The sequence below is a fragment of the Erinaceus europaeus genome, chromosome 12, assembly GCF_950295315.1.
Source record: "Erinaceus europaeus chromosome 12, mEriEur2.1, whole genome shotgun sequence".
Taxonomy (NCBI): domain Eukaryota; kingdom Metazoa; phylum Chordata; class Mammalia; order Eulipotyphla; family Erinaceidae; genus Erinaceus; species Erinaceus europaeus.
The window spans coordinates 75,144,193-75,171,386 of record NC_080173.1 but is presented as its reverse complement, the minus strand read 5'-3'; the positions used below and the strand labels follow the sequence as shown (position 1 = coordinate 75,171,386).

Below are 27,194 nucleotides of genomic sequence, written 5' to 3'. Positions count from 1 at the left end.
CCTTGGACAGGGCTAGGGCAGCCAAGTGGACCTAGAGTGGCCCCCCCAAGGCCCAGACCTCACTGGTCCCCACTCACCAAGGGCTAGAGAGAGCTCCTCCTTTCAGAGTCAGCACCAGAAACAGGAAGCTGCTTCCTTTCCTTTCCATTCTGAGCCAGCATTTCCTTTTCTGTTTTAAAAAAGCATTCCTTGTCTGCAGTCCAGCCCTTCCCCTACCCTCAGCAGCCCCAAGCTCCAACCTACCCTCAGCCACCTGCATTTCTCTTGGATTGTTTTCTGCCTGCTGTCAGGGTGAGGAGATTCCTGGTAGCTGCTGAATATGTGTGCCCCTGACACCAAGCTAACTGGCAACGCGGGGCCAGGTGACAGCAGGATGTAAGCGCTCCAGCACGCAGGTCTCTCTCAGCAGAAGTGAAATGCAATATGCTGCTAAACACTAGTGCAGAGTCCAATACACTCTGTCTCCTTCTACAAAATATCTCTCCCAGCTGGGAAATTATTATGGGTTATCAGTCCCTCCTCAGCCTACCCAACTTCAGCTGGAACCACAAATGGGACCACAGTACTGTAAGAACATTAAAACAGCAGTAGTTAAAGCTAAGCTCACGGAAGTCAAGCAGTAGCACATAGCGCAAAGCGCAAGCACCAGTGTAAGGATCCCGGTTCGAGCCCCCGGCTCCCCACCTACAAAGGAGGCCGCTTCACAGGCAGTGAAGCAGGTCTGCATGTGTCTATCTTTCTCTCCCCCTCTCTGTCTTCCCCTCCTCTCTCCATCTCTCACTGTCTTATCTAACAATGACGACATCAGTAACAACAATAATAACTACAACAACAATAAAAAGACAACAAGGGAAACTAAAAGGAAAATAAATAAATATTTTTTTAAAAAAATTAAAAAAGAAAGCTAAGCTCACAATCTTTATTGTCTCTACTGCTCACAGTTTAAGACAGTCCTTTCCCATCTATGTGCAGTGGTGGTGTGTGTGTTGGGGGGGGGGTACTTCTAAACAAATAAGTTTGGGATCCTGTGCTGGGGAGATAGCACAGTGGTTACGCAAAAGATTTATGTCTGAGGCTCTGAAGTCCCAAGTTCAATCTCCAGCATCTTCATAAACCAGAGCTGAGCAGTGTTCTGGTCTCTCTCACTAAAATAAATTTTAAAATTTTAACAAAATAATAAGTTTGGGGGAGTCGCGCGGTAGCGCAGCGGGTTAAGCACACGTGGTGCAAAGCACAAGGACCGGTGTAAGGATCCTGGTTCAAGCCCCTGGCTCCCCACCTGTAGGGGAGTCACTTCACAAGCAGTGTAGGTGTAGGTCTGCAGGTGTCTATCTTTCTTTTTTAAAATATTTATTTATTTATTTATTTTCCTTTTTGTTGCCCTTGTTATTTTTATTGTTGTTGTAGTTATTATTACTGTTACTGATTATGTCATCATTGTTGTACAAAACAGAGAGAAATGGAGAGAGATGGGGAAGACAGAGAGAGAGGGGAGAGGGGAGAGAAAGACAGACACCTGCAGACCTGCTTCACCGCCTGTGAAGCGACGCCCCTGCAGGTGGGGAGCCAGGGGCTCGAACTAGGGTCCTTGCGCCGGTCCTTGCGCTTTGCGCCACTTGCACTTAACCCGCTGCGCTACCGCCGAACTCCCAGGTGTCTATCTTTCTTTCCCCCTCTCTCCATTTCTCTCTGTCCTATCCAACTACAACAACATCAGTAACAACAACAGTAATAACTACAAGGGCAACAAAAGGGAATAAATAAATAAATAAATAAATAAATAAATGGTTTTAAAATAATGATAATAATAAAAGAATAAGTTTGGGACCCGTTGTTGCTGGGCTTTTCAGAGTTTTTTTGTTTGTTTTGGGTTTTTGTTGTTGCTAATATTGTTTGCCACTGGGGTTTTATCGGCGGCTTGGTGCCCACACTACAAATACACTACTTTTTGCAACTATTTTTTCCCTGTCTTTTTTGATAGAGACAGAAAGAAATAGAGAGAGAGGGGAAAATGAGAGACACCTGTGGCACTGCTCCACCACTCATGACATTCCCCCTGTCAGTGGGGGAAATCTGTGCACTCGACCAGGTACACTGCAAACACTAGACCCCCCACTCAGATTTTTTTAAGCAAAAATCTTCAAGAGTCCCCAGAGATGATGACTCTTAACTCCTTGAAGCCCTCCCTCTTCCACTAGCACATCCTGCAGATGACAATGTGGGGAAGACTGCACTGGTACTCCCCCCTGGCCAGGGGAGGCGAGGCCCTCAAGTTAAGAGTCTAATAACTGAGAACAGCTGGTCAGTTTTAAAATATGACCTATAACTTTTTTCCCCAGCCAGCAAGACCATCTGCACCATGAATAAAGCTAGCTCTGCTTATCCTATCAAAACCAAACCCAGGGTTTGGGAGGTGGCTCAGCAGCAAAGTGCATGTTTTGCATGTATGAGGCTCTGAGTGAAAAGAAACAACTGGGGGGGGGGGGGGAGAACACCATAAATGAGAGGTAATCCTTTGAAGTCTCTCTCTCTGAGAAAAAGGGGTAAGAGAACCACTCAAAGTCAAATTAAGAAGTTAAACTGAACCCAGTACCTCTAGATGTCTTGCTACAGAACTCTGCAACACTCTCTAAATAGTTAAATGTGTTCATATTTGCAGAAAGCAAAACCCTCAGGCTGGGAAGATAGCACAATGGTTATGCAAAAAAAAAAAAAAAAAAAAAAAAAAAAAGAAGAAGAAGACCTTCATGTCTGAGTTACCAAAGATCCCAGGTTCAATTCCTACTTCAAACATAAGTCAGAGCTGAAAAATACTATGGGAAGGAAGGAAGGGAGGGAGGGAGGGAGGGAGGGATGAAGAGAGAGAGGGAGGAAGGGAAGAAGGAAAGCAAAACTCATGATGAATGTCAGATTCAAGTTTATAATTTACAGTGTATGAAGTTATTTTTCCCTAACCATAGTCAGTCTGTTCCACATCTGCATTATGCCTTCTTTCCCTGCATGCGCTCTCTCTTTCTCTTTCTTAAATTTTAAACACAAGTCTTAATTCATTCTTGCAACTATTCTGAGGGTGGAAAAATCAAAAGGGAGAAAAAAAATGGCAAACAAGATGACTTCAGCTCCATCATTTTGAAAGGTGATCCGCCCAGTTCAAACACACTACCACCCACTAATGTCAGGGTGCCAGAGAAACAGACAAACATTCAAATATGCATACACAGACACATATAGGTTTTAAATGAGGTGGCATTCTGAATTGAGATGTTTTCTTTTGTTTTCCTTTTATTATCTTTATTTATTTGATACTGTTAGAAATTAAGAGGGAAGTGGGAGAGAGACAGAGATAACCTGCAGCCCTGCCTCTCCACTCACAAAGCTTTCCCCCTGCAGATGAGGCCTGGGGGCTTGAACCTGGGTCCTTGCGCATTGTAACATGTACACTCAACCAGGTGCACCACCAGCCAGCCCCTGAATTGAGACATTTTCAATACAGGGGAGAACCAGTCACACCTGGGAATAAATGACAAAGTATATTTGATCCCCACATATGTCCCCATAGCATGCCTCTTTATGTGTCTCCATCTGGGGTCTAGGATAGAGGAGAAAGTCAAGGTGGATACAAAGACATTAGGTTAAAGGCTGCATCTTCTGAAAGCAATTATAAACAGTTTCTGACATTATCCTGACATTAAAATCAGCAATAATGTGTTGTGTTATAGAAAGCACAAACGGCACGAATTTAAGACAAGGCTTTATGTGAATAAGGACTCTCCCGCCCAATTCCCAGGAGACTGATCTTTCAGGAAAGGATGCAAAGCTCTTGAAAGAACATAGGTTTGAAGACTCATATAATAAACTCAGACTGAACCTGTAGACTGGCTTTCAAAAAAGAGCCTCATAGGTCAGACTGACAGTTCTCTGTGGTGGGCACATGCTTTGCCAAGCATGCAGCCCATAGCTGAACTCCAGCACGACATGGGAGTAGGAGCTCAGGTTCTCTGGTTTCTCATCTTCTATCTGAATAAAAAAAAAAAAAAAAAAAGTAATCTGGAAGCAGTAAAATAGCATGTACAAGACCCCAGTGGGAGAAAGATGTGTGTGTGGGGGGGTGCCTCACTGGACATCTGAACTGCTTCCCCCAAAATTTCTCTAGTCTCTAGGTTTCCTAAGACATAGAGATGGGACTGGGAAAGCAACCACACTTGGTTCCTCTTGCAGGAAACTCCTTAAGATCATGAACACACTTTATAGGAAGGTGTGTTGGCGGGCCACAGTTTATCACCAGTCAAAATGGTATAAAGTCTTACTACTCCAGGGTGTGAGTTGTCATGTCTGAGCCCAGTTCAATGTTCCTGTTTTAAGCACCCAATTCTTCCCCAACCATTGCCAAGGTTAATGCCCTAGTAGATATTCCAGATAAATCACATCCCATTGGTCTTCATTTCTCTCACCTGCAAGAAGTGATGGCTGGACGCCCGCCTTCCCCCCATGGGAAGCCCAAGATCCTTGAAATTCTCTGATCTTAGGAATCCAAGACTCTATGAAATCAATACCAAATCCAAGTACCTCCAAATAGCTTTCTAATCACTATTTGAGGCTGGTGAAGAATCCATGAGTACCATTAGTGCCCTTCTTGAGCCTCAACTAATAAAAACTTCACCATATGGTACTGCCGAGAAGCTTTCCATCTCTGGGGATCAAGAGGCCTGAACCCAGGTTTCCCTCTGCTGCCTTGAAACGAGGAGAGGTCCCTCTTCTAATCAGTCAGCCTCTGCTGCAGGCAGCCACAAAACTACCACACAACAACCCATAGTCCTTGACCCAAAAGACAGAACCTCTGAGGAGTCAGGCGGGTTAACCACGCATGGCACAAAACGCAAGGACCAGTGGGAGGATCCCGGTTCAAGCCCCTGGCTCCCCACCTGCAGGGGGTCGTTTCACAAGGAGTGAAGCAGGTCTGCAGGTATCTATCTTTCTCTCCCCCTCTCTGTCTTTCTCTCCTCTCTCCATTTCTTACTGTCCTATCCAACAACAACAACATCAATAACAACAATAATAGCTACAACAATAAAACAACAAGGGCAACAAAAAGGAAGTAAATAAATAAGTAAATATTAAAAAAAAAAAAAAAAGAACCTCTATCACAGGGGCCAAATCCTGTCTCCCGCTGATAATCCTCAACCTCACGGTAGACACAGATACTGCAGCAAAGGACTGAGTACATAAAAGCCACCATTTTAGAAACCTTGACACTCCAGAAGTGGGAATATATTCTGCCCTACAAATTTTCAAGAATAAGACTGGCATTAAACTGTGGCCTTACTCTTTGACCTAACAAATTCCTCTTGCAGGAAAGGAGTACTGTCGAGTGGTTTATAGTAGCACAGTCTGAATGGCCTATATTGAGATCTGGTTAGATAAATTTAGGGCACAGTTATACAATGCAGCCACTAACAGTAATGATGTGGACCTGTATGTATTGAGATAATCAGAGGACATTTATAAGGCAATACACATGATATGCACCACAAGTACAAATGTGTGCAAAAGCAGGGGATAGAAACACTGGAAGAATAGGCAGCAAACTACTGATACGAATCAGATCAGCGTGACCTAGGTTTTAATACAGCCCCCACGGCATTTAGAGGAAGCTTCAATGTTGTGGTGTCTTTCTTTTTTTTATTTTAATATTCTGTTTATTTATTTTGGATAGAAATTGAGAGGGAAGGGATGACAGAGAAAGAGAGAGACAGCGACACCTGCAGCACTGCTTCACCGCTCTTGAAGGGCCCAGGGACTTGAGCCAGGGTCTTTTCTCATGGTGCGCTCTACCAGGAGTGCCACCACCCAGCCCTGCAAAATCTTTCTGTCTCTCTTTCTGCCTGAAAAAATCAGCCTGGCTGGAAGTATGGATTGACCTGTCAATGCCCATGTAAAGCAGAGAAGCAATGATAAAAGCCAGAATCCCCACCTTCTGCACCCCATAAAGAATTTTGGTCCATACTCCCAGAGAGGGAGAAATGTTAGCGTGAGATCAGGAACATCAGCATAAGCCCTCTTGTGGGCTACTCCAGAAACTTGTAAAGTAAAGGAGACTATAAAGTAAAGGAAACTGGGTTATCCTACCCTGCCACTCAAGGAAGACTGGTTCTGAAACAAGAGCACCTAGAATGTTCCCAGCTGTGACCATAGACTGCAAGCTCAGACTGACAGAGACTCCGCGGTTACATAGCCTCCTATGCTAAATATGGGCCCTGGGTCAAGTTGATCAGGTAAACAGTTAATTGATTTATAGATTTTCTTCAAGTTTTGGAGCTACTCTCTGCCCTAATCCAACTTTCTAGCCCTACTCTCAACTCTGCCACCATCTTCCCAGACAATATTTTTAGTCCACTTCCATGTTACCTACCAAACTCAAGCATAAACTACTAACATCATGGGCCCCATGGAACATACCTAAAATAGACCTCCTAGATTCTTTCTACCCCCAAATTCCTATTCTCATCCTACTTTTTGGTTCCTGTTTAATCATTTTGTCCTAGCTTACATCTTACTGCCTTTTAGCCACCAAGTTGAAGATGCTATTATGATCCCATTGTGCCTTCCCTGGAAAGATGAACTCACCAATTCGTCCTGGAACCTTATCTCCACAGCCCTACATCACCAGGGAAAGACAGAAACAGGCTGGGGGTATAAATCCACTTGCCAATCCCCATGTCCAGTGAAGAAGCAATTGCAGAAGCCAGAACACCCACCTTTTCTGCACCCCATAAAGAATTTTGGTCCAGGGTGTGGGTAGACAACATAATGGTGATGCAAAGAGACTCTCATGCCTGAGGCTCCAAAGTCCCAGGTGCAATCCCCCATGCCACCAAAAGCCAGAACTAAGTAGTGCTCTGGCAAAAATAAGAAAATAAATAAGAATTTTTGGTCCAGTGGCTTGGGAGGTAGCACAGTGGATAAAGCACTAGACTCTCAGTATGAGGTCCTGAGTTCAATCCCCAGCAGCACATGTACCAGAGTATGTCTGGTTCTTTCTCTGTGTCTATCATTCTTCATAAGTAAATAAAATCCCTTTAAAAAAATAAAAAAGAAAGAGAAACAAACAAACAAACAAAGAAGGAAGGGAGGGAGGGAGGGAAGGTGCCAGGCAGTAGCGCAGTGGGTTAAGTGCACATGGCATAAAGTGCAGGGACCAGTGTAAGGATCCAGGTTCCAGTCCCCAGCTCCCCACCTGGAAGGAGGTTGCTTCGCAAGCAGTGAAGCAGGTCTGAAGATGTCTATCTTTCTTTCCCCCCTCTCTGTCTTCCCCTCCTCTCTTGATTTCTCGATTTCTCTCTGTCCTATCCAACAACAGCAACAGCAGCAACAACAACAACAATGAAAAATAATGGCCACCAGGAGCAGTGGATTCATGCACGGAGCCCCAGCAATAACCCTGGAGGCATAAAAAAGGGGGGAAGGCATATATATATTTATATTATATATATATTTATATATATTTACATATATATAATTAATAATCAACCCATATCTGTGACATTGGAAAAGCTATTGCGGTTTCCAATGGAGGGAATGGGGGCACAGAACTCCAGTGGTGGGAACAGTGCAGAATTATACCCACTATCTCATAATTTTGTAAATCAATATAATATTAAATCACTAATAAAAAATAAAAATTTTAAAAAGTCAACCTGGATGGTGAAGCCTCAGCAAGAACAACATAGAAGAATCAACTCACAGGTGGCACAAAGCACAAGGACCGGCATAAGGATCCTGGTTCGAGCCCCTGGCTCCCCACCTGCAGGGGAGTCACTTCACAGGCGGTGAAGCAGGTCTGCAGGTGTCTGTCTTTTTCTCCCCATCTTTGTCTTCCCCTCCTCTCTCCATTTCTCTCTGTGCTATCCAACAACGATGACATCAATAACAACAATAATAACTACAACAATAAAACAACAAGGGCAGCAAAAGGGAATAAATATTTTTTAAAAAGAATCAACTCAAAGGTGGCACTACACGTGATGCCTTATTCATTTGTATTTCATTTATTATAGTGAACATATGTCATGTATCTCTCAGTGCATTAATAAGAATAGAAATTTAATATTCTATTTGATAGAGGAATTGTTTAGAAAGAATAAGGCAAGTAGCCATTAAAAAATTATGAGGGGTGGTCCGGGAGGTGGCACAGTGGCTAAGGCAGTAGACTCTCAAGCATGGGGTCCTGAGTCAGTCCCCGGCAGCACATGTACCAGTGATGTCTGGTTCTTTCTCTCTCTCCTCCTATTTTCCTCATTAATAAATAAATAAAATCTTTAAAAAAAAAAAAAAACAATATGAGGGGCGGGGATAGATAGCATAATGGTTATGCAAAGAGACTCTCATGCCTGAGGCTCCAAACTCCCACGTTCAATCCCCTGCACCAACATCAGCCAGAGCTGAGCAGTGCTCTGGTCAAAAAAAAAAAAATTATGAGTAAGGTGAGCTCTAGACAGTCTCTCATTTTTTCAGAATGAGACCAGCACAGAGCTGGCTGCATCAGTTTGCAGACAAGGGCCAGTCTTTGAGGAGACACTGGGTGGGACCTTTAAGGAAGGCACCAAAAACCCCAGCTTAGAGGCTACAGAGGCTGAGGTGGCCACCAAAAAGACTGATCATCTGGAAATGAGCCATCAACTATGCCTATGCCAACCAACCCTTTTGTCAGTGGCCACTTCTTAGTGCTCAGTAGCCATGACCTTGATGCAAATCTGACTACTACAGTTGCCAGAGGCAGTTGCAAAGTCCAGAGCTTCAATTCAGAGGACCAAGCAATCCAACTTCAAGCACCAAGTTAGTCTCTTAATCCTTCTGAGCTACAGTCTTTATCTGCAAAATGGAGATAAAGCCTCCTAGAGGCCTTGTGAACATTAACTGGAACAGCAGATGCCGGGAACTTAGTGAGGAGCTCAACAAAGACCAGATGACCAAGAATGTTTCTTGTCTCACATCTGCCCTCACTGTGCTCAAAGGTCATTCCCATAGTCCCAAAAGTACCTACGCAGCTTTCTCTCTGAACTGAATGTGAAAAGAAAGAATCCAATCAGCATATTCTAAAAAGAGATCCTGTACAAAAGGGAAAAAAAAAAAAAGTACAACTACAGAGACTTGACCACAGGCTTTGCCATCCCACCCTCACTGCACAAAGTGTCATCAAGGACCCAGACCTTTGCAGTCCCTCTCCAGACCACAGCCAGCTGGCGGGCGCACAATGTGAATGGCATGGAATGTAACTTTCCCAGATTCTGAGCCAACCCAGAGGGAAAGGAGGCAGTACCATCATTGTCCCCAAGCAGCAGCTGGTGGTGGCACTCAGAGGAACCCAGGCTGAAAATCTGATAAGGCCTCCCTCCCGCCCAGCACTCCCCAGGCTCACAGCCTCAGGAAACTGCAAACCACCCTCCAGCCCTCCTCTGAGAAATACGGGTGGTAAGTTTCACCAGAGAAAAAGCTGCTGAGGTGAAAGTGAACACCATGGGGACAGTATCTCAGCCCAACTCCCTTCAGGGACACTGGAGGCAAAACCTCTATTCAGAGGTTCGAACCCAGTCAGTAGGGCAGTGGTGGGAAAATGCCATATTCCCAGAAGGAAGCCAAGTTATGCTCCCTGTTCTACCAAAGAAGGGTAACTATGGATAAGTCACTGAGGCTCTGGGAATATTTTCCGTAAGGTCAGCAGGTTGGTCCACTCACAGTTCCAATTCCTACCTCCCTCAGCAAACTATGGCACCACTGCTTACCTGCCTGACTCCCCATCAGAATGAAAGGACCCCCAAAGACCATGAGAGGATCCTACCTCCCTAGAGCTCAGCAGGATAATCAGTGAGAGCAGAATGTTTGCTAAGTGACTGTGTGTTGGCACATATCCCTAGAGCCCTGAGCTGGGAGGAACAGGGCACCAGCTCCTTTCCCAAAAGTTCCACCACACAGGTGCTGTGCAGGACAGGGCTGGAGTACTTAGGCCCTCCACACAGCAGGGTTCTGACCTCTGCCACAGCCAGAGCTAAGGCTCCTGGCTCCAGGGCAAGTCCTCAAGGAAGGGAATTTATGAATAAAGAGTCAAAACCTACCACACAGGTCACCAGGGCCCTCTTCCCTGAAAGCCCTATAGTTAAGCCCCTTTGGGGACTCCCTTCTCTAAGTCAACCTGCTTCAGAGGTACTTTTCTCCATAAAAGCATATGGTAAGGAGCAAGACTGCATGAAAGGGCAAATTTATAATGTCCAGAGACTTCACCCACCTAGGATGAGTAAATGAATGCATCAGGGAGTCAGACAGTAGCGCAGTGGGTTAAGCATACATGGTGCAAAGTGCAAGGACCAGAGTAAGGATCCCGGTTCGAGCCCCTGGCTCCCCACCTGCAGGGGAGTCGCTTCACAAGCGGTGAAGCAGGTCTGTCGGAGCCAGACAGGTGGTCCCCAGCACACTATCACAACCTAGAATCTAGGACACAAGTACCCAGGCCTAGCTCAGGGGCTTCCAGGAGCTTCCACTGTGAGTTTATTTAATGAAGACCAGAGAGAGCTTGTTCTTCCTTGGATTCTGGGAGAAGTCTGGCATGATTTCATAAGCCAACCCCCCCCCCCCTTCTGGCTGGGCCCTTCTTTAAAAGCCAGAAATCCAGTGTTGCAAGTGTTATCTCCAGGGGTTCTGGCCTGGCATTTGAGAGAAGCCTGAAGACCAAGAAAGAAAGCCAGAGGACTCAGTCACTGCTGGGCTTGTTTTCTGGCTCTGTCACCTACCTCTAGGAAATAAAAGCCAGAGAGAGAAGCACCTTCTCCTAAAGGCAGGCTGTGGCAAGGATGCCATTTGCTGCTTGCTCATAAGGGGAAACTGGCAGGCAGAATTTTTTAGTTGTACTCATAGACTTTGTCACAATGACCTTGCAGGTTTAGATGGTCTTATTCCCATCTTTCAGAGAGAGGAGGCTTGAGGTTCAGAAGTCATGTACACACAGATAGAACCCCCCCCCAACCCGATTTCAAAATCATGGGCTTTCTATCTGCCACATTGCTCCTGTCATCAAGAGTCTTCGAGCAATAAACTTCCCCCCTCTTTTGTCTATTTGGTAACTCTGTGTGTGCAACCATCCTCAAACAAGAGGATGTCTAACAAACATTTGATTCAAGCCAACTTCGACCCCTTTATAGTCAACAGAAATTCAGTACAGCCTCCTTGTTCCAGGTTAGGAGGCTAGGGATGAAGTGATTCACCCAAATTAGTTGGTGGCTGCTCTAGGGTACTCCAAACTCCCCAAATACACCAGGTCCTCTGACTTATCTGACAGTTGGGTAGATCCGAATCCACTTCTCACAGGTAGAACAAGGAGCTGGGTATGAGTTCCCTTTATTTATTTTTATTTTTTATTAATATTTATTTAATCATTTTTTGTTGCCCTTGTTGTTTTATCATTGTAGTTATTGTTGTTGTTGTTATTAATGTCGTTGTTGGATAGAACAGAAAGAAATAGAGAGAGGAGAGGAAGACAAAGACGGGGAGAGAAAGACAGACACCTGCAGACAGACCTGCTTCACCGCTTGTGAAGGGACTCCCCTGCAGATGGGGAGCCAGGGACTCGAACGGGGATCCTTACTTTGGTCCTTGCACTTTGCACCACGTGCGCTTAACCCACTGCGCTACAGCCTGACTCCCGTGAGTTCCCTTTCACACTGCAAATCCTCTTTGGGCCTTTGGTTTTCCAGCTGTCAGAGACAATCATCCAATAAACACTATAAACACTAGAGACAGGCCACCGAACAGACCAGCTCAGAGACCTACATAGCTGGATGCTCTGAGCGTCATCATTATGCCACACCTTCATCAAAATGAGTGACATGAGAAGTCAGGGCAAGGAACATAAGACTTCAAGAGCCAGAGCAACAGAGCGGCTAACACAGAGAGCAAGCGTTCTCTCATCCCAGCAACACAGTGGTCCCAGCCAAACACAAGCTGCTGATCAATGACCCCTCCTCCCAGAAGCGGGCCACACAGGGCCCCTATTGTGTTGATTTAAAAACTAAACTTTGCTGGACAAACACACTTGGCTGTATTCAGGATACCAGTTTCTCCTGTCACTTGGAAAAGAGCTGCATGACCGTAGAAGAGACAGAGGAGAACAGGGTGGTGGTTGGTTGGCTTGTTTTTTAAGCAAAACCCTGGTCAGGACTGCTATAGCAACTATAGCAAAACAAAACAAACAAACAAACAAAAGATAGCCAGCACTGACTAGATGCTTCCAATGTCACCTGCTTTTAAGGAAAAGAAAAAGAAAAAAAAAAACCTGAGGAGGGAGGTCATCCTTGAGCATTTTTGGATCCAGAGCGATTTGGGCTTGTATGGTATGCATAGAGGAGAGAGAAGTAAGTCTTGTAATAAGTACAAGTCATTGGTTGGCTCTACAACTGTCAGAGGCAGGCAATGGGGTGAGGAGGGGGTGGAGGGTTGAAAGGAAGGTGGAGGTGAAAAATTAAGGTCCTAATAATACAGAGCATCCCCAGCTCCCCTAGAAGGCCAGATGTGGGTGGCAATGCAAGGTGGAAAGAGATCCCTTCTTCAAACCACTACCTATTCACTGGTCCTTGGAATGTCACAGGATTCCCAGTCCCCAGACAAAAGCAAGCTGGAAATACACTGATTTCCCTCTGTTGTACTAGGAGGAGGAGGGGAAAGGGGGCGCCTTCCCTTTCTGAGAACCCAACAATCCTTGTGGCTGGTCCTTCCAAATTCTCTGAATTCTGCACTTCCCCGGCTATAATTTGAGAAAGGAGGGCTGGCATCTTATGTTTGTTGTGCACTGGAAGCTGTCTCCACCAGAACCCCTTAAATAGTGTCATCTTCTCACCAAAGGCTTCCTCCCCCAGCATAATCCTTCCCTAAGCCAAAACCCAATATTGGGGGGTGGAGGAGGGTGTGCGGGGAGCGAGCCGTGAGTAATTACATTCTGAGCAGTAAAATGCGGTGGCAGTGTGAGAAGAAAGCATCAAATGCCTCCACAGTAAAAGGGGAAAAATGCGGTTTCAGCAAACACCTTTGGAAAAGCGGCACACAAGAACCTGGAGGAGAGGGAAGAAAGGGACCAGAGGGAGTCTGGGGCGGAAGGGGAGGGCAGAGAGCCCGGCCTGAGTTCACATTTGGGGGGAGGACATCCCCCTAGTCCCGCCACCCCGGCCCACGGGTGCTCGGCTCAGTCACGCGGGGAAAAGTCCAGCGTGTGACTCAGTGGGACAAAGAGTCCTGCAACCCCGTCAACTGGAAATGGAGGGGGGGCGCTGAGAGGAAGGAGGTGGGGGAGATCTGCCGGTGCAAACCCCGCGCCCGGGCACCCCCAGACAGCACCTCCCCACCTCAGTCGCCGCCGCCCCCCTCTCCCCAAATTCCGCCTTAGGTGAGGGGCTGGTCCCGGGTGCTGGAGCCGGCGCATCGGCGAACGGATGAGGAAGAGGGAGGCTCAAGGGGGCGACCCGGGCTCAGGATGCGACCGGGGAAGGAGCGGCCCGCCCGGGGCAGCCGGGGGGAGGCGAGGGGCGACCCTCCCGCGCCGCGGCCCCCTCACCTCCAGGGTCCGGATCTCCTGTTGGGTGAGGTCGTTGGACACCGAGCACTTGGTGCGCAGCCCTCGCAGGCTGCCGATGGAGATGTCGATGAGCTTCTGGAGCTGCCCGCACTGCTGGAGCGCCCTGCTGGCCTCGGCGCCGGCGCCTCCATCCGCGGCCCCCGCGCGGCCGCCCTCCTTCTCCTCGCCCATCGCCGCCGCGCGCGGCGCCGCTCTATCCATGTCTCGGCATCGGGGCCGCGGCGGCCGAGGCGGGGAGCCCGGGGGCGCGAGCGCCTCGGAAAGGAATCCCGGAGCCGGGAAGGCTGATGGAGGAACGCCCCTCAGCGCAGCGGGAGCCGGCAGCCTGCAGCCGCTGCGACGCGGCCGCCCAACCCCGGCGGCAAAACGAAAGCCGCGGCGACCCGACGGCTGCGGCTCTGCTCGCAGAGCCTTTAAGTGGCAGCGGGGGCGGGTCAGGGCGGCTGGGCATGCCGGGACTTGTAGTCCGCGCCGCGCACCTGCCGCCCGCCCGCGCCCTCGGGGCCCTGCCCGCGCAGTGTCCCGCGCCCTCCCCGCGGCGCCAGCCTCCCTCTCCAGGCGGGTGCAGGCTGTGAGAGAGCGCCCCGCCTCAGCGCCCGGGGCGGGACTGCGGCGCAGCAGCTCCTCCTCCGGCACAGACAGCCTAGGGGAGCCTCTTCCCGCCCTCCTTTCCAGCCCAGGGGCTTCCCGAGACCCCCGGATGGGGCGGGGCGGTGGTCTGCTGGCGGGAGGGGGCCTGGACGTGAGCGAAGCGCGCGTCCTGCAGTTCCTCCGCTGCCGTGGAACCCCGGAAGATGGAGGGACGGCGGAGGTTTCAAAATTTCTTTTTGGGTTTAGGGGCCGCCATCTAGTGGGAAGGGGCCTAAAATACTTGTCCTTTAGCTGGCGCACTAAGCGGTCTTCAATTATCGACACCAAAGGGAGCGCTCAGGCTTGGAGAAAGATGCTAGCGCTTTCTTCTAGCCACGTTTAACCACCACAGTAAATGCGCCATCCCGTCACCACCAAGGCAGCCGATGGATCCATACGCTTGGGGAGCGCAAGGTGGGCTTGCACGTTATTTGCTAGGCTCTGGGGAGCGCTCTACAGCAAACAGCCAAGGTGAACATTTGGATCCTACCATGGCCTGATTGAGTGACAGTGAGCGAAGTTAGAAGCTCACCTTTGAGTTTTTCCATCAATGAAATAGAAATGATCATACGTTCTTATAATCAGTTATGCCTAGACAGCACCTAGATTGATTACTCACTCAACCATGTAGTCACTGTATAAATGTCGGCCGTTATTAGAATCCAACCTCGAGCCTCCTAAATGTGGCCCCAGCTCCTGGCAGTGGGAACAGGAGCAAAATTGCTGCCGCCTCGGCTTCTGCAACATTCAAACCCTGACCCATCTCCCCACCGTCCCCGCCCACCTCCTACCAGTCCCCTGTGCTCAGTCATCTGCTAACCCCAAAAGCCAAGACTCCGATCAAAGGTCCCACACATCATACATCCAACAGCTGCCAACCAGAAGACATAGTTCTTTTCTTGATGTTTTCTTGTGAGCTGCGGAAGCAGCTGGCTAAGTTATATTTGTATCCTCTTCACAGAGCCAAATACAGAGCATGGCACATAGTATATCTGCTAAGATGCTGCACTGCCCATCATTTCATGAATCTTTTCAAGCAGGTCCTGTGTCAAGTTCCTCTTTTTTTGTTATTGTTGTCTTTGTTTTGTCAGGGCTTTGTGCCTGTGCGACCCCACCATGCCATTGGACGCTTTCTTTTTCAAGTAGAGGAAGAGAGAAGCGATATGACAGCACTGCCTCACCACTTGTGAAGCTTCCCCTCTGCATATATTCTGTTCAGGGACTTGAACCCAGGTCTTCACGTATAGTAAAGTGCATTATACCAGGTGAGCAATTTTTCAGGCACCCTCTCCTATCTTCCAAACCAATTTGGGATGTTCTGTCTCTTTCTCTCAGTCTCTCCCTCTCTTCCTCTCTCTCTCTCTGCCGAAGCATTGCATTCCCACATAAGCTGTACATATAGTCACTATGAGGGTAAGAGGCTATGCCTTTCTTTAATATCCTTGGAAATTTTGAAGTAAATATCAGGTCTGAGAAACAAACGGATGATAACTTTTAATAGGATCTTTGTAAACTAGGCCCTCCTCTAAATATTTTCTGAAACACAAGAGGCTTTCTCCCAGACTCCTAGCCTTTCCAATTAAAGTCACTGATCTGATCCTCCATGTAAAACAGGATCCTCCTCCACCACTCTTGTCTCTATGAAGTCCCCTACCTTGACTGTTAGCTAACCTTAACCTCCATGTCCCAAGTATGCAGCATGACCTGAAAGAGAAGCTGTAACAATGGTTCTAAAATTGAAGCCTGGATCAGAATCTCCAGGAGGTCTTATTAGTACACAGTTAGTACATCCAATTTCCAGTTCAGTAGCTTAATGGAGAATTTTCTAAAAATCCCTCAGGTAATGCTGATGCTGCTAGTATGGGGCTGAACTTAAGAAGCCTTTGGGAAGTCAGGCGATAGTGCAGCGGGTTAAGCACACGTGGCGCAAAACGCAAGGACCGGCATAAGGATCCCAGTTCGAGCCCCGGGCTCCCCACCTTCAGAAGTCTCTTCACAGGCAGTGAAGCAGGTCTGCAGGTGTCTATCTTCCTCTCCCCCTCTCTTTCTTCCCCTCCTCTCTCCATTTCTCTCTATCATTTCTCTTGTTGTCAATGGACAACAACAAGAATAAATACAACAATAAAACAACAAGAGCAACAAAAGGGGATAAATAAAAATTTTTTAAAGATTTTATTTATTTATTAATGAGAAAGATAGGAGGAGAGAGAGAAAGAACCAGACATCACTCTGGTACATGTGCTGCAGAGGATTGAACTCAGAACCCCATGCTTGAGATTCTGATGCTTTATCCACTGTGCCACCTCCCAGACCACAAATAAAAATATTTTAAAAAGAAAAAAAAAGAAGAAGCCTTTACTCTGCTAAGGAGATACCTCAGCAGATGCATGCCTGGGACCCAGAGTTTAGTCCTCTGTACCAAATATGCCAGAGCAGTGGCATATTTCTTTCTTTTCTCTCCTATGAAATAAATGTATCCTTTTTAAAGGTGAAGTAACTGTGGAGATAGCATATAGTCATGCAAAAATATTTTCATGCCTGAAGCACCAAAAGTCCCAAGTTCAGTTCCCAGTACCACCATAAGCCAGAGCTAAGCAGTGTTCTGGTAAATAAATAAATAATATAATATAATAATAATAAAATGTGTTTCATAAGATGTAAAGATTCTTTAAAAATAAATAAACAGTAAAAGGGGAAGGAGATGTCTCAGATGGTAGAGCCTGTGCATAAGGCCCTGGGTTCAAGCCACGAGAGCACCATGCACTGGGGCAGCTCTATGGATGATGGAGCTGTGTTGTGGTGTCTCCTCTTTCTGTTTCTCTCCCACTTCTCTCTCTGTCTTTCCCTCTGTCTCTCTCTAAATAGAAAAAAAAATTTTTTTAATGTGGGGACTGGGTGGTAGCGCAGTGGGTTAAGTGCATACGGCGCAAAGCGCAAGGACAGGCTAAGGATCCTAGTTCGAGCTCCCGTCTCCTCACCTGCAGGGGGGTCGCCTCACAGGCGGTGAAGCAGGTCTTCAGGTGTCTCTCTTTCTCTCTCCCTCTCTGTCTTCCCCTCCTCTCTCAATTTCTCTCAGTCCTATCCACAACAATGACAGCAATAACAACAATAGCAACAACAATAAACAACAAGGGCAACAAAAGGGAAAAAATAGACCCAGCAATAACCCTGGAGGCAGAAAAAAAAAAAATGCAACTGAGATGATGCTTAGCAATATCAGGAATTCCCTAAATTCATTCCACTTCTGCCACATAAAAAATGAAGCCCTTGGTACCAAAGAAGAAGAGTGACCAGAAGAACTTTCTCCTGGGGCCATCGATAGTGATGCCTGACCATTGCAGAACCTCCGTTTGTCCAGCAGCAGTTGCTGTACAACAACTTGGCTCCCTCTCACTAACTGAGTTAGCAAGAGATGTAATGTAAGTGCCTGTTTGTGCATTTACATGAAGCTTCTTTTTTGTAAGATTTTATTTATTTATTAGCGAGAAAGATAGGAGAGAGAGAGAGAGAGAGGAAACCAGACATCACTCTGGTAGATGTGCTGATGGGGATTGAACTAGGAACTCATGCTTGAGAGTCCAGTGCCTTAGCCACTGCACCACCTCCCCGACCACTTACATGAAGCTTCTAATTGCCATTGGGACCTCATGGCCACATTATCCCCACATGGCCACTTTATATGTGGAAAGCCATATCTTGAGAAAGGCCACTGCCAGCCTATGGCATCCACACTAACCATGCTTCCATAGCAATAATGCCAGATCTGGAGGCAGGACAAAACCCAGTTTCTCTCCCCCCACCCCATCCCACTCCCAGGATCCATGCAGTCAGTCACTTTTCTATGACTAGTCTCCCTTCTGTTTTGTTGAAAGTAAGTCACCCTTTTCTTTCCCCATTCTTCTCAGATACACTCCAGTCTTCTTAACCAGGCTTGACTGTCCCATTAGCCACACAATTACAAGAGCCACCTCTTAGAGATAAAGAAAGCAAGATGACTAAAATAATCCTTTCATTCATCCTTTGAACACTCAGTAAGTATTCATTAAGTCTCTACTTATGTGACAGCCCTGTCCTGGACCCTGGAAAGCAGTAATGAACACATGGAAGATCCTTACCCTCTGGGAAGTTCTATTCTGGTATAAGAAGACAGATGATAAACAAGTAAGTAGAATGCACAGTGTATTTGGCTGTTAACAGATGCTGTGGGATAGCATAAAGTGGAGAAGAGGGACAGCAAGCGTATTTGTGGCATTCCACTGATCTACTTACGAGTATGGGGTTCTCCGAATTGATAGGTGACTTCGGGCAAGGCTCCTAATCTCAGTCCTTCTCCCCATTTGCAAGATGGAGATTGTGTTGTTGAGAGGATGAATAGATAATGATGCAAAGTGACAGTCACAAAGTTGAGGTTCAGTATATGCATAAATACTTACTATGTGTCAGGCACTGTTCCAAATGCTTTATTTTATTCATTTGATTAATGTTCACTGTTTTCCTTCCCCACTTTCCAGAATGAGCCTCTTCTGGATAGATGGCATTATCTAGTTAATGCTAATTTTAGATTTTTTTTTTTTCCTCCAGGTTTTTGAGACTTTCTCAATGGTGTCCTCAGTACAGTAAGTTTGCTCCTTCCTTCTCACCGCCCTCAGCTATAAGCACTTTCATTGGTTCACTTTCCCCAGTTTGGACACCCTCCCCACACACACACATCTCACCACAGCAGCCGCACCAGCACATTCGTGCACAGACACAACAAACACAAAGAGACCACATACCTGCCTCAAAACAGCCAGGCTCTGGGACAGGGTCAAGTGAAGGGAGCCAAGTCCTTATTCATGCAGAGCACATCTGAAAGTGGAGACAAAGAATTAACGTGTGTGTGTGTGTGTGTGTGTGTGTGTGTGTGTGTCTAACATAAATTCTAAGAGTGGTAAGTGCTATAAAAGGAGAGGGGAGCAAATAGCTGAAAGCAAGTCCCCAGGGGATGAATGGGCCAGAGATGTCCTGGCTAATCACTGAACTAAAAATCTAAAGAAAGAAAAAAGAGCCAGCCATGCGCAGCTATCTGAAAGGGACATTCTAGGTAGTGGGAACACCCTGTGCAAAGGCCCTGAAGCAGGAACTGAGCACACTCCAGGCACAGAATGAAGGCCGATGTGGCTACAGCATGTTGAGAGCTGTTGGGCTTAGTGATGGATGATACAGTGTGGTGGGCAGGGAGCATATGAAGTGGAACAGGCACAGGGAGTTTGGATTTTCCTCTTGTCTTTGTTATTCCTTGCTGTCAGACAGACCTGGCAGTTTGTTAGAAATGTGAACTCTGGAGCCCCATCCCTGATCAACCAAATCACAACCTGAGTTTTAGCAATATCCCCATATGAGTCAAATGTATGTTGAAGTTTTAGAATAATAGCTCCCTAAGTACATGAGAAAAAAAGCTACATTCCTTTCAAGGGAAGTGTTTGCTGGTTTGTTTTTTTTTCGGGGGGGGGGGCGAGGTATATTTGTCTGTTGTTATTATCAGAATCCAGGCTAACCTGCATTACAAGCTTAACAAAGGAGGTGTGCTATCCAGTTGAGCTATTTTGCTGATCCATTTGTAAGGGAAATGTTTTGAAAGATCCTTCTCCCAAAACTAAAAGGGGCCTGAGGTGGGAGGAGGGTGGTGATATACCTTGTTGATCTCAAGGAACTAAGTTCAAGTCCTTCATTCCCACCTGCAGGAGGGAAGCTTCATGAGCAGTGATGCAGTGCTGCAGGTGTCTCTCTGTCTCTCTCCTCTATCTCCCCATCTCCTCTCAATTTCTCTCTGTCCTATCAAATAAAAGAAAGGAAAAGGGGGGAAATGGCCCTGGGTGGTGGCACAGTGGATCCCCTATACTGCATGTCAGAGAGTGCTACTCTAGCCTCCTCTCTCTCTCTCTCTCCCTCTCTCTCTCTGTCTCTCTCTCTGTCTCTCTCTCTTTGTCTCTCTCTCATCAAATAAATAAAATGAATCTTTAAAAAATATATAAATAAGAGGCTCCTTTCAAGGAAAGAGCAATAGAGGGCACATCCTTTTACGGTTTATGATAGATGACTTTTCTTTGGTTTACAAAGTAAACCCTTGTCTTCCCAAGTCCAGTCCTTGTTGCTTCCTAGCCAGAATGCCCATAGGTTCCCCATTAACTTCAGAGTTCTGTACGAATTCCTGAGTAAGGCCAGCAAGGTCCTTCAGACCTGGATTCTGCTGTACTCTTTCAGCTCATCTACAACCCAAGAGTTTTTCAAGTTCATGTCCTAGTTTAGACATCTGATAAAGGCGTGGGGGTAAATAGCATAATGGTTATGCAAAGAGACTTTCATGCCTGAGTCTCCAACCCCCCCACCCCCATAAACCAGAGCTGAGCAGTGCTCTGGTAAACAAGAAGAGAAAAAAATAGAGAAAACATCCGATATTAAAAAATATATATTTTTAAAAGCTTCTCTCCATAAGATAAAGACACACACATTTACAAGTGTGACACAATATCAAGGGGCCTTTCCTCAGCAATCTCAGGCCACACTGTGGAGATTGCACACCCCATACCTTTTCTCAGCCATCACTTCTTTTTTTTTAAAGTTTTTTAAATATGTATTTATTTATTCCCTTTTGTTGCCCTGGTTGTTTTTTTATTATTGTAGTTATTATTGTTGTTGTTGTTATTGATGCCATCGTTGTTGGATAGGACAGAGAGAAATGGAGAGAGGAGTTGAACACAGAGAGGTGGAGAGAAAGAGACACCTACAGACCTGCTTCACCGCCTGTGAAGCGACTCCCCTGCAGGTGGGGAGCCGGGGCCTCGAACCGGGATCCTTAAGCTGGTCCTTTAACTTTGTGCCACCTGCACTTAACCCGCTGCGCTATCGCCCAGTTCCCTCAACCATCACTTCTATCTTCCTCTCTGTGTCCCCACATAAGCTTCTGCTGGTCCGGCAGGTCTAGTTCATGTGCCCCACAACCTCTCCCACAACTAAGCCAATCTTTCCAATGTCCTTATTCCCACAGAGCTTTGCACACACACTTGCTTTTGCTTCTCCTCCTGCCTCTTTCCCTGACCAGACAGTGAGCCTTGAAGTGCTCATGTAGACTCTGTGAACTCAGGGAATTTTTCTCATCTCTCTGAGCTTTTGTTTCCTTGTTCATGAAAATAAGTGTAGTAGCTTGGCCCCTCCAGGCTGGTTGAGAAGGGAACTGAGTTAAAAGCTGCTAGATGTGGTGCACAGCAGAGTCAATATGTGTTTGAATCAACAGATGGTGGATGGTGTGGCACAGATGAAGACGCTGGGGCTTTTCTTCAGGAATGATGACCCTGTGTAACCGCACCTGCTTGTTCTAGTGGAGCTGGGTTGAAAAACTGATCTTCTTGGCCATGAAACTGAAAACACTAAGGTTGCGTGGCTTTTTTGGGTAACCTGGGAGGAAAGGATTTCATATACGTCATTTATATTGGATAGAGACCGAGAAATTGAGAGGGAGTGGGGAAATAGGGAGAGAGAAAGAGAGACACCTGAAATGCTGCTTCACTACTCATGAAGCCTTCGCCCTGCAGTTGGGGGCTGGGGGCTTGAACCCAGGGTTTTGTGCATGGTAATGTGTTCGCTCATCTGGGTGCACCACCACCTGGGTCCCAGGAAAGAACTTCTGTGGGAGTGTGCAGGGAGAAATGGGCCCTGGAGAGGCCAGGAGGTGGTGTGGGCTCTATCTCTTTTCCTGGTCTTACTCCTCTGCTTTCAAGCCCTTGCCCCTCTGAAACCATCAGTGTTCAGCCCACACGGACCCCGCCTCCCATTCTTGGCCCCATCACTTCAGCTCTTCTGGCAGGCTTTTCCGCTCCCTCTCCACTCCTGTGCTTCATCTAAACCTCCCATCCATTTTCAGAACCACACTTTCCACTAACACCCCCTCGTGCCCTTCCTCCCCTCCTAACCCTGTGTAGATTCCACCCTCTACCCTGATTACCACTGCCTAGCTGAAGCCCTCAATAAACTTGCTCTTCTCTTGCCACCACATGGACCTGGCCAAGCCCCAGCCCTTGTAAATCCCAACCCTTCATCTTCCCAGGCCTGCATCAGGGCAGCTGGACGACGAGAAAAGCACTGCTGATGGGTTGCTCTTTAAATTCATGACCACAAACCTCAAATTGGCACTCCGTGTGCCTGGCAAGCTTACCAACCTTTCCTAGAAAGTTCATCTTCCTGTTCTTGGAGATGACTGACTGTTTCATACTCTCCTCTGTCTCCATGAACTATCCTGCACTCCTCAGCTGACCTGCTTAGCTCATCCTTAACTGAGGAGCTAGTAGCCATCAGGCCAAATCCGCATGCTCTCCTGCACTATGTCTGTTATCTACTTCTCCTGCTGTAACTTCAGAGGAGGGGCCCAGTTCAGTCTAAGGCTAGCTGGCCTCTGCTTGGATTCTGGGTCTCATCCTGTCCAACATGCTCAACACTTCCATTCCAGCAACTACCCTGCTTTTCTCTGCATCATTCTTTTTTCTTCTTCTTTTACCTCTTCTTTTTTCTTTTTTTTTTCTTTCTTATCTTCTCTTTAATTTCTTTATTACGAGATTAATAGCTTACAGTCAACAGTAAAATAAAATAGTTTGTACATGCATAACATTTCCCAGTTTTCCACATAACAATTCAACCCCCACTAGGTCCTCCTCTGCCATCATGTTCCAGGACTTGAACCTTCTCCCCCACCCCAGAGTTACTTTTACTTTGGTGTTTTTTATTATCTTGATTTATTGACTAGAGACAGAAATCGAGTGGGAAGGGGGAGACAGAGAGACACCTGCAGCTGTGCTTCACCACTCGTAAAGCTTTCTCCCTGCAGGTGGGAACTGGGGGCTCAAACCTGAGTCCTTGAGCATTGTAACATGTGCACCTAACCAGATGCACCACTTTTTTTTTTCTCTATCACCTAGACTTGATACATGAGTAATTTCACCACTCTGGGCCAACCTTTTCAGAGACATAGAAAGACAGAGAGGGAGCGGCATCAGAGCACTAGAGCTTCCCCTGGTGCCCTGGAACTCCCATATGGATCCTGGAATGTGCCCTACACAATCAGCTTTCTCTCTGGGCCCTTATTCTCTTCTGCAATACAATTCTCAGTTGAACACAAATATGTTCTGAAAGAGAGAGAGAGAGATTAAAGGAAAGAGAGAAGGGAAGAAAGAAATATAAAACAAAGAAACAATGGGAGGAAGGGAGGGGTAAAAGGAGAAAAGGAGGAAGAGAAAGCACACTTCTGTGCCAGTTAGGATCCTTCCAGGAAACATAATTCACTCAGGTTTTTCAACTGAGTTCAAACAAAGCACTGCATACTAAGTTAAAGGGACAAACAAGGGAGGAAGTGGGGGGGGGCAGGTGGTTGTACACCTGATTAAGTGCACACACTATAGTGCACAAGGACCTAGGTTCAAGCCCTTGATTCCTACCTGCAGGAGGAAAGCTTTGGGTGGTGAAGTAAAGCTGCAGGTATCTCTGTGTATCTCTCTCTCTCTATCTCCCATTCTCCTCTCAATTTCTCTGTTTCTCTCCAACAGTAACTAAATAAAAAATTTAAATACCAAGTGAAAAATAGTGTTTAAAAAAACTATATGTATATATATATATATATATATATATATATATATATATATATATACACATATGAAAAAGGGAGGTATGGAGGGAAAGAAAGAGGAGAGAGAAGAAGGAGGGGGAGGAGGAAGAGAGGAGAAGGGAAAGGGGAAGGAGAAGGAGGAGGAGGAGGAGGAGGAAGAGAAGGAGGAGGAGGAGAAGGAAAAGGAGAAGAGTGTTCTGGGAATCATGGAGGAGGGGGCGGCCCAGAAGCAATCACAGGCATAGAGAGCATATTTCCTGCCAGAGACAAGGCACTGGGCAGTGGGAGAAAATGGAAGAACATATCCTCTCTACCAGCCGAGCATTCTCTTCTTCCTTTGCCTCCCTTGTCTGAGCCCACTGAGAGCACCTTGCAGGGGCATCCCAGTGAAGTAGTGCAAAGGGTGACCTTTCCAGGACCTAAATACAAACACAGTCAGAGAACAGCTCTTGGATGGAAGATTGACAACATAGCTCCCCTGCACCCCAAGTGCCCTCCCACCTCTGCCGCATTTCTCTGCTAACCTTCAGAGCAATCTCTTTGAGAAAGATTGTCTCCACCCAACTCTTGACATGCTTTCTCAATCTACCGCAGCCATGCTCCACTTAATAGGGGTGTGCTCTGAGGACGCAGCATTAAGCCAGTTTCATCACTGTGTGAATGCCAAAGAGTCAAATTGCACAAGCCTACATAGTATTGACCTCTGCCCGCCTAGGTAATGTGGGGTGGTGACCTCTTGTGACCACCTTTGCATATATGGTTGATTGTTCATGGTGACGCCATCAAGCAATATATTCAATATGACTGGTCTAGCATGTGTCTCCATCATGCAACCTCTCAACCTTTTCGCTGAAATTCCTCTTTTCTGAGTCCCAGGGGCCCCTGCATTGCCAAATCCACTGTCCGCCTCTTAAACAGTTACCACATCCTCCTTCATGAAACGATTCTCTAGACTTCTTTCACCTTTGATTTTCCTCCTCCCCTTTGGCTGCTCTTTCTCGGTCTTCTCTGCTGGCCCTTTGCCCCCTAGCTGGCTTGCCTCCAAGCCCAGTACAAGTCCTCTTCCGCTCCTCTCTGTGAACTATCGCCTTTGTGTGCCTGCTCTCTGTGAGACCAGATGCCTGTGTCTTCTTATCCTGCAGCTCAAAGTTCAAATGCCATTTCCCAGAGACAGACTTCCCCTGACCAGACTCACCACACAGTCACTCCCTGCCTCTTGTCGCTGTGTCATGTGACCTAGATAGTTTTTTCCCAACCACCTGACATGTCAGCCTGGTTGGTTTATAAATTTGTTTCCTTGTTTATCTAGGGATTTGTTATCTAGTAGTCTTGCTCATCTCTGTGTCCCTGGTACTTAGAATAGTTCATAGTTGGTGCTTAATAAGTCATTGTCAAATAAATGAATAGGAAGAAATTTTGCAAATGTCACATAGGAAGATAATGTCTGGGGGCCCAGCACAAGAGCTCCTATGGACAGTGTCCTGCACATGTGTGACTCAGGTTCAATCTAGCCCCCACTGCCTTGGAAGAAATCTCAGTGCTGTTGAGTCCTTCTCTCTGTCTGTCTATCTATCTTTTTCTCTCTATCTGAAAAAAAAGTCATTTCAGAGTACTGAAACCCCAGCAATAACAAAAGGAAAAGAAAGATAAAGTCAACAGTTCAATAGCTTTTTTTTTTTTTGTCATCAGAGTTGTCACTGAGACTCAGTGCTGTATCACACATGCTTGAGACCAGGAAATCATTCCTCATGCTGCCTCATGGGAGCTAGAAACAGAGAGAGCAAAGAGATGATCACATTCTGAGTTCTGACTTTACAGAATTATAGGACAACTATGTAGGATCACTTCTATTTCCAAACCCATACCTATGTAGATAATCTGGCAGTATGGGTTTGGAGTGATTAAAAAGCAGGGTTTAAAGTCCATTTCTATGAGCTAGGCTGTGGCACACCCATAGAGCAGATACCTTACCCTGCACGAGGACCTGGGTTCAAGCTCCCGGTCTCTGCCTACAGGGTGGGGAGAGCTTCCAAGCAGTGGGGCAGTGCTGCAGGTAAGTCCTTTGCTATCCCACTCTCCTTCTATCTCTCCATCTCTATTAGAAAAAGAGAATTATGTGGAAAACTGAGAAATGTTATGCATGTACAAACTTAAAAAAATTTTTTTTACTTTTTTATTTACTGTCAAATGTAAACCATTAATCCCCCAATAAAGAAATTTTTAAAAAGAAAAGAAAAAGAGAGAAAAAGAAAGAGGAATAAGTAAGTAAATAAATAAATTGTGGGGGCCAGGTGGTGGTGCACCTGGTTGAGCACATGTGTTACAGTGCACAAGGACCCAGGTTTGAGCCCCTGGTCCCCACCTGCAGCAGGAAAGCTTCATGAGTGGTGAAGCAAGGATGATGGTGTCTCTCCATCTCTCTCTCTCTCTCTCTCTCTCTCTCTCTCTCTCTCTCTCTTTCTTGCCTCCAGAGTTATTGCTGGGGCTCGGTGCCTGCACTAAGAATCCACTGCTCCTGGAGGTCATTTTTTTTCATTTTGTTGCCCTTGTTGTCGTTATTGGTGCCATTGATGTTGTTGTTGTTGTTGGATAGGACTAAGAGAAATCGAGAGAGGAGGGGAGACAGAAGAGGAGAGAAAGATAGACACCTGCAGACCTGCTTGACCATTTGTGAAGTGACCCCTCTGCAAGTGGGGAGCCAGGACTCAAACCAAGATCCATATGCCGATCCTTGTGCTTTGCACCATGTGCACTTAACCCACTGTGCTACCACCCGACCCTCTGTCTCTCTTCCTATCTCCTCCTTCCCTCTCAATTTCTGGCTGTCTCTATCCAATAAATAAATAAAGATAATTTTAAAAGGATTTTTTTAAGTTTAAAAATTAAATAAATAAATTGCTACTAAGAGCAGTGTAGTCATGCAGGCCCCAGTGATAACCCTGATGGCAAATAGACAGTTGTCCATTTCTAACCTTCATTCACAATCTGACTTGAGCTAAGTCACTATATCTCTCTGAATCATAGGGTTCTCGTATGTAAATAGCCCCAGCAAGTTTGTCATAGGGACTAAGTGAACAAAGCACATAAAGTCCTTAGCCTCTGCGCCCGGCACCTGCAAATACACTAGTAGTTCCAGTCAGTTATGTAGCTGTGAGATGCTATTCCAATTCCAAAAACTTTGCAGCATCACAGTGTGCAGAAGAGAGTGGGGAACAGGGATTAGAAGACTGAGTTGAGAGTTGGCAGCTATTTCTGGCAGGTTCTGTGGAATGGTGTGGAAACTAGCAGTTAAGAATGAGATAATACTTTTAGTATTAAGGA

The 27,194-nt window shown here is 46.5% G+C and overlaps 1 protein-coding gene and 1 long non-coding RNA gene across 3 annotated transcripts in view; one reads left to right on the top strand and one right to left on the bottom strand.

Annotated features, from left to right (window-relative positions):
- Positions 1-14,377, bottom strand: part of KSR1 (kinase suppressor of ras 1) — a 205,125-nt gene extending 190,748 nt beyond the window's left edge. The window contains exon 1 of one of the 2 annotated variants that reach the window (XM_060203999.1): positions 13,592-14,377. In XM_060203999.1, coding sequence (XP_060059982.1) covers positions 13,592-13,813 — 222 coding nt within the window. In that variant the 5' untranslated portion in view covers positions 13,814-14,377. The remainder of the gene's footprint in view (positions 1-13,591) is intronic. The other variant, XM_016191534.2, reaches the window with a different exon arrangement.
- A 46-nt stretch (positions 14,378-14,423) lies between these two features.
- On the top strand, positions 14,424-20,555 carry LOC132542009 (uncharacterized). The gene is made up of 4 exons (XR_009553135.1): positions 14,424-14,656; positions 15,334-15,507; positions 18,308-18,403; positions 18,824-20,555. It is a non-coding gene; the product is annotated as an uncharacterized LOC132542009 (long non-coding RNA).
- The last annotated feature ends 6,639 nt before the right edge of the window (positions 20,556-27,194 follow it).